The sequence below is a fragment of the Nipponia nippon genome, unplaced genomic scaffold (assembly GCF_047370975.1).
Source record: "Nipponia nippon isolate SJK-2023a ecotype South Korea unplaced genomic scaffold, ASM4737097v1 scaffold_3, whole genome shotgun sequence".
In the NCBI taxonomy this organism is placed as follows: Eukaryota; Metazoa; Chordata; class Aves; order Pelecaniformes; family Threskiornithidae; genus Nipponia; species Nipponia nippon.
This window is the reverse complement of record NW_028262347.1, coordinates 53,468,249-53,475,463: the sequence shown is the minus strand read 5'-3', so window position 1 is coordinate 53,475,463 and position 7,215 is coordinate 53,468,249. Positions and strand designations below refer to the sequence as shown.

The following is a 7,215-nucleotide window of genomic DNA, read 5'->3' as shown; positions in this document are numbered from 1 at the left end:
GCCCCGCGCCGGCCGCTCCGTTCGAAAGGGCCAATCAGCGCCCGCGGGGCGGGGCCGGGCCGGACGGGCGGGGCCGTGCCCGCCGCACCTGGCCCGAGGCCGCGCCGCCGCCCGGCTCTCAGCCCCCGGGGCGGCTCCGGGCGGCTGCTGGGATCCCGCCGCCGTCTCTCTCTCCCCCGCCCCCGACCCCCGCAGCCTCTCGCGGCTCTCCGCTGTACCCCATTGACCAGGGTACAGCCCGGGGGTCGCCCCCGGAGCCGCCGCCGGTTTGGGTGAGGGCGCTGCGTAACGGAGCCGCCCCTCCGGCCTCTCCCAGGGACGCGGCCTTTGAGGCGGTGCAGGGCGCAGGGTTACGGCCCCGCTGGCAGCCGGAGCCCCGCCCCGTCAGGCCCCCACGGAGGCCAGGTCAGGCCGCCGTGTCGCACCCGCTACGGCGGCACGGGCAGAGGGCTGCTGGCTCGGGCGCTGCGGCAGATGGCCCTCCCGCCCCCGGGCCGCTTCGGCCGTCACGAAAGCACGGCCTTCAGCGTCCCCTCCTCCTGTCACCAGCTGCGTCTGAAAGCAGTTCTGCTTCCCTGGGGCAGCGGTGGCTGCTTTGGCCACGGGCGGTGGGAGCAGGGTGCCAGCTGCGCGGCGGCCAGCGGAAGCGGCTGCCCGCCTTGCACCCGAAGAGGCCTTTCTGCAGCAGGGCCGAGGGCTGTGTCTGCACCCCGCGTCTTCCTCACGCTGCCAGCAGTTTGGAGGACAGCATGGTCGGCACATCGGGGTCCCTGCTGTCCGGTTTCACGCTCCTCGGAGCAAATCCAGGCATAAGGAAACCACCCACCCTGCCTACAGCCCCTGTTAGCGTCGGGGAACCCGCACCGCCTCGCACAGCGTTCAGCCACGCTTACCTGTTTCAGGTTTTGGGGATGTTGCTGATGGTATTTTTCAGAGTCGCTAAGCACCAGCAATCGAGAGTTGTAAAGTAAAACAACCTGTCATGCACTTTCACGAAGTCTCGATACTGTATAATTTTTACTTTGAAATAATAATGCAAATGAAGTTACATGTTTATATCATGAGAAGGGTTTTTTGTGTGTGTATGGCTTTTCTCCATTACATAATTTTTCGTCTTCTGAAGAAATAAGAGCTTGTGCATCTTATGTGAACACGTTTCACAACTGAACAGCAAATGACTATAGCATTAACCATTTCAGCTGGTTTATTAGCATAAATATCTGGAATATATTCTTTAATGGAGGCCAAGCACAAAAACACTGCAATGAAAAAATATGAATGGAAACCTGCATTTCCCCATTTGTCAAGAGGAACTGTAACTGCGATCAGCTTAATTGCAGCAGGAATTAACAGGGTTCCTCTGAGGAGCTGGTAGACTCTTTTCTGATCAGACAATGTAAATACAGAGAGAATTATACTCACGTGTGAAAATCTGATAGTTACACAATATTCGGTGTGTAGTGAACAAAATGGCTTTCATGAATCCATGGCATGTTTCTATAAAAATGCAGTAAAGAAAATTTAATGTACTGTGGGATATTTTTCTATGAAAATAAATGCTATATGGTCCTTTAAAAAGATATTTTTCCTAAAACAAAATAAAAAGTATCCATCACTGCACATCCCAGATCTCACAGAGAAGAGGTGTGAATTTGTGATCATTCACTCTCCATGACATCAGCATCTCTGCGTGATGATGGTTAAATGTCCGTAATTCTGTAAGACGGCCCAGAAGACACGCAAAGTGTTGAGGGTTATCTGGGTGGTGAAGTTTGCAGACTTTTTGTAGAATATCCAGCAGGGGTTCTTGAAGCCTTTCCACAGACTCTCTGTCCTTTATGTATTGTCGATCTGGTTATGGTTTTAAAAGAAAAGAAGTAATTAGCAAATATATGGTCTGATACAATGCAAATATTTACACCGATAAATGAATATCAAAATATTCAAATATTTACACTGGGCACTGATGTTCACACCTACCAAGAATATTTCTTTTCAAATTGAGAGGGAATAGAAGTGCTTTAACATGGTATTTTTGGTTCGGGGTTTTCACTTAAGCTTCCCACTTCTAGCCAGGGAAAACTTTAAACCTTTTCAAAAACTGAAGAGTTTTAACTCAGAAATGTTTCTCTGGGGTTGTACCATCATCTCCCAATGCCGTTCTGCACCTGAGTACATCCTGCGATGCATTGCAACAGCTGAGCAGCACAGCATAAGTTCTTGGACATGTAGTACAACCAGGGAATTTGACCAGTAGCGAAGAGTGTGCATACAGGTCACCAGGGAGGAATCAAGCATCTTCATCCTCAGATGAAATTTCTTTCTTAGAAAATACTTGTCTTTTTTATTTTGTTCATATGGAAGTATGTGTTTGGGTATTTGGAGAAGAAGGAAAAGAGGAGGATGGGGTTTTTTGTCACTGGAATTTTTGGTGTAAAAAAATTTCCTGAGCCACACTGACTCAAAGAGCCATGGAATTGCTTCACCTTCCCATCTTCCATGAAACCCAATTTGGGTACCTCAGTGTCTGTCTTTTGTCCTGAAGTGTCAGGCTTCTCTTCTCCCAGTGCTATGATAGTCTGTTTGAGGCACTATACAATTTGTTCGTATGTTGTAGGCAGAGCTGGTTATTTTTGTGTTGCCAAAGAATTAGGTTTTACAGCAAAGCCTGTAATCAGGGCTGAGACACTATTATGCTGATACTTCTGAAAGGTCCGTTTCCACCACTTTATAGTCGAGAGGGCAACTTGCTACTGTCCTTCTGCTCTTGCCAGCTCGTGTTTGTTCAACAAAGGCTGAAGACCTTCACTGCCATTCTGTATTCTAAGTTATAGGGTTTCCCAATTTCCCTCTAAAAAAGTGATGTGCATGTAACCACAACTGGGGTTTTCTGAAGGAAGAAGCCTGTCCTGCTAAGCAGTGAAGAGACACCAGTAATTTTTAAGCAGGCTATTTAGGCACTTTTTTTCCTTGTATGCAAAACCAGAAGGTGTAGCAGGACATTTGGAGTTTGTATTTGTGTGCTTATTTTTTGGTTTAACAGCTGAATATACTGGATAAGCATATATGCTCACTTACTCTATGTAGAATGTAAGTTTTTACAAGTTTCAGGTCACAATCCTCATGCTTTCTTTCCAAAACTACTAATATTTAATTCTGGATTAGAAGTTACCTGGAGACAGGATAACTATGGCTGTGAGCAGCGCATATTCTTCCTGTGTCATCTTGAGCTCTCCAATGCTTTTATAAAAATTAAACATGGGAGTTATGAATTCATCTGAGATACCTGTGAGAGAAAAAGAAGTTATAATATTTTTTAATTATTGAAATAATCTGGTTTATTGCCACAGAACAATTATTTAGAAATACTAAAGCCTTGACTGTCTTGGTGGGAGAAATTTACTACACAAATCAGGCCTGATGCAAGAGAATAGTTACAAAAGTGCAAGCACATTTTTGTTTTCCCGATCAGACTAGAAACAGGCAAGCACGGGCAATTTCTTTTCACATGGTGTCAAAGTCTTTCTTTCAAGCAATTCCTTTTTCTCTGCAGGTTTGTCCATCTAGCTCTTCAGGACAAGTCACATCATACATGTTTTTCTCGCTGTCTGCTGATATTCTAACAACTGTCTTCTGTTTCCAGTATGCAGAGTTTGCAAAACAGTCCCCATGTTCCATATCTTTACATTAGTTATACGGAAACCTCTCAGGGTGTATGGTTTAATTCTAGCCCAACTCTACTCTACAGCTAACTGCCTTGGGCAGCTGCTTCAGTTGTCTCCACAAAGAGTCTTAATTGCTCCTTTTAAGTAGCCTAAAACTTTAGCTAGGTCTAGGATTACCTGTAGTCCAAGATCAACTTGCTTGCAACTACTACTACCTTAAAGCATAAACTAGTGTATTATAAAGTAGAGAGCCGTAAATGATTAAAATCCAGCCCAGTTTAAGGATGGGATCATGCGATTCTCTTGCCATCAGCAAAACCCTTTGGCGTTACCGAACTGGGGCATGCCGACTGGGCTTCCTCTTACTGACTTTGTCATCAGGTCACAATGTTGTTAGCCGTAAGTTACAGATGTACTTCATTCTGCTATTTGGGGTAAAAGAGAAGTAGGTCCTGTGACATCAAATTTTTTTTTTTTTTTTTAAACTGGTGTGTGAGTCACTTAAAGCAGCCACTAGACTGTTGACAACGGTTGCTTGCAACTCTGAAGCAGTGGCACCGATGAGGTGTAGAGAGCTGAACCAGTGGTTCTGCAGCAAGAAGCCTTTTGGTCTTCCTTGGCTGAAAGGATGGAAACTTTCTCTGTTCCCACAGATGAGGGCCATAGAATTTCTTGCCATTTTACTCTTAATTTTGAGCTGTTCTGGGAGAAGACTTTATAACTCAGTGTGGAAACCGCATGAAATAATGTGATTTTGAGTGACTATACAACATGAAGCTCAAGTCGAGGGCTGGTAAGGTTTGGAATGCCTCCAACAGGGGAAATTCAAAATGAAACTCAGCAGGTGGAACTCAAAGGAAGGAAACATGGAGTCACTTGACTTAACTATGGACAAGTCACATTTTGCTGTGACAGTGAGAACTTTTTCAGTGGAATAGTTATGAGTCCCAACAGAGTGAAAGTATGGTCTTGCAGGGTGTGGTTTATTTTGTGGCTGGATGATGTGTCTCATGTGACGTGACGTGTGACATGAGCAACTTGTGGTCACTTCAGATTACAAGCCACAAATCTTGTTTCTGTAACAAGTTCAACACTATTGAGAAGAGTCTAAGTCAATTAAGCAAATATATATGATGCGAGTCAGCTCATCCTGTGGAAGTTAGTAACACAGCTGGAACTTTATATAGAGCAAACAATAGTCATAGCATCTAATATTCTGCGAGGTTTATGTCATTAGTCATCAGCATTAACTATTTAAAATTTTGAACACTTGTTATTGCTAACTTTTGGGGAACCACCTGTCTCTCTCTTGGGCAATTTTAAATGTCAAAGTTCCTTACACTATGACATATGTAAGGAACACATCCATATGACACACCAAAGTCTTAAAGTTCGCGTGAATCTAGAAACAGGAAAAAAAAATAAGTCTAGCTGAGCCCCAAAGCAGAGCAAGCAAATTCCTTTCGTGGAAGTGAGTAGTTCAGCAATGACATGAAAAAAGTCCAAGACAAACTGGATATTTTTAGAAGTCTCTGTGCAAGGTATCGCGCCGCTGGGCACCATCATCTTGGCAGCAGACAGGAAATGGGAGGAAGTAGGCTGTGACTAAGACTCCCATCATTTGGTTCTCATATTCATAATTTGTTTTTTTTTCTCCTTTTTTTTTACGGTCACGTTAGTTTTCAGCTGGATGAATTCACTGTTTTGCTGACCACAAGGCTCCTTGAGTCCTACCGTCAATATAGCAGAAGTGGGATAAGAATGATGCTGGTCAACAGGGTGTGGAATAACTAATTCAGGTCCTCACTGGTCCAGGCACTGTATAAGCATGCAGTAAAACAATCCTTGCCCCAGGATGCTTATAATCTAACATTAAGAAACTAAAGCATGGATGGGTGAAGTAAAAACTGAGTATAGATGTGGAAGCAAATGAAATTACGACAGAGAGCTTCTCTGCACTACTGTACTCCAAACAGAGAAATAAAAAAAACCAGAAGAGGTGAAAGGTAGCAAAAAGGGCTGTTTCAGCAATGATTTGCTGCTTTTACTAAAGAGAACAGAACTTTGAAATCTTTAAGTAGATATATGTCACAAGAGAATTATGAATGAAACCATGCAAAATGAGAAATTTTGAGACTAGGATAATGGAATTTTTTCTTGGTTACTCGTTTTGCCCTCATCCCATCTGTGCTGGTTTTCCCAGTTATTTCATCATCCTGTATGCACGTTACACAAACCGCTGTTCCATCACAAGAGGGGGCTGTTTTCTAATGGGATTGAAATGCTTCAGTTTGGATTTAATAAACTCCATCAGAAAGCAAAAAAGCAGGAAACAGATGTTTATAGTTCTTGCTTTTTTTTTTTTCTTATCTACTGTACAAGATATTGTCACTTCAATTCAGGTTATCAGAAAAAGAATTAAAGGCGATTAGGTGCTCGTAACTGGAAAGGCTAGAGGAGAAATGAATTATATGACTTTTCAAATGTCATTGTTACAAATCATACTCCAAAGTGAAAAAAATCCAATAGATAAAGTTACAATGTACTTCTGGCCTCAGTGAGAACTGAAAAGTTAGCTCCCTCTAGCCCTCTTTATTTAGATCAGACAAGAGCGCTGCATAGTACTGTGTCAGATAGGCAGAGCTTCCTGGGCAGTGTTAATGGTGCCTCCTTCTTAACTTTTTTTCAAAAAGGTTTCAAAAACTTTGTTTCATGCAGCATTACGGCAATAAGAACATGCCTCTCCTTTGTGTTTCATTGTGCGTCGTTCTGAACTGCACAGATTTCTTCCTGACCACCAGCCCAACTCTATCATCTGCGGAAGATACCGCAATTCATTTGACTGATTTCGCTATGTTACTGGATGACTGGCTGTAAACCCCAGGGTAGTGAACAGGAAATACTGGCTTTACTGAGCATGGCTTTGTGGCATTAGACTGGAGCAGATTTAAACCCATGAGTGTTATTCATTCAGCACCCCTTACTTTTTGCACAATTTCATTCCTATCTGTAGCTTAAGACACAGCATTGTTTTAGACCTTGCCTTTTTTAGGGTTTTGTTCCTATGATTTCTCTCTGAAGGTAACTGTTGCTTTCATAAGGTTTGCAGTTTCAGGCCATAAATAATTATCTGGTTAACATGATCCTGGAATAGGTGTTTTTACTGTGATATCGAGTCAGTATTGCCAGCTTTTTGAGACCAGTATTCTCTTTTCTATTTTGGCTGTTGATTAAAACTGAATAGATTAATCTATTGCAAGAGGAAAGCTTGAGAGTAAGTACTAATAAGCAGTAACTAGCATTATGTGATTAATATGAATAAAGAGATCTTTTTTTCTTGGTAAACATGGGGGTGTCAGTGGATATTAAACCTAGGGTATATTAGTAGCTGTTTTATGAAAATAAAATATATTAATTACTCACAAAATTTCATCTTATCTTTCACAGTGTTTCATCTACTGGAACTGCTTTCCATGCTGCTTATGAGCTCTGCCTTCTAACCTGTTCAAATGCATCAGTGGCCCTTTAACCACTGACCAAATTCACCATG

The 7,215-nt window shown here is 43.0% G+C and overlaps 1 protein-coding gene across 3 annotated transcripts in view; it reads right to left on the bottom strand.

The window, feature by feature from the left end:
- Positions 1–1,285: 1,285 nt before the first annotated feature.
- The window catches only part of NR1H4 (nuclear receptor subfamily 1 group H member 4), a 41,615-nt gene continuing 35,685 nt past the window's right edge, over positions 1,286–7,215 (bottom strand). For all 3 annotated transcript variants that reach the window (XM_009463950.2, XM_087766235.1, XM_087766234.1), the window contains 2 exons: positions 3,173–3,286; positions 1,286–1,851 (listed from right to left, as the gene is read on the bottom strand). In XM_009463950.2, the coding sequence (XP_009462225.1) occupies positions 1,613–1,851; positions 3,173–3,286 (353 nt within the window). In that variant the 3' untranslated portion in view covers positions 1,286–1,612. The remainder of the gene's footprint in view (positions 1,852–3,172; positions 3,287–7,215) is intronic.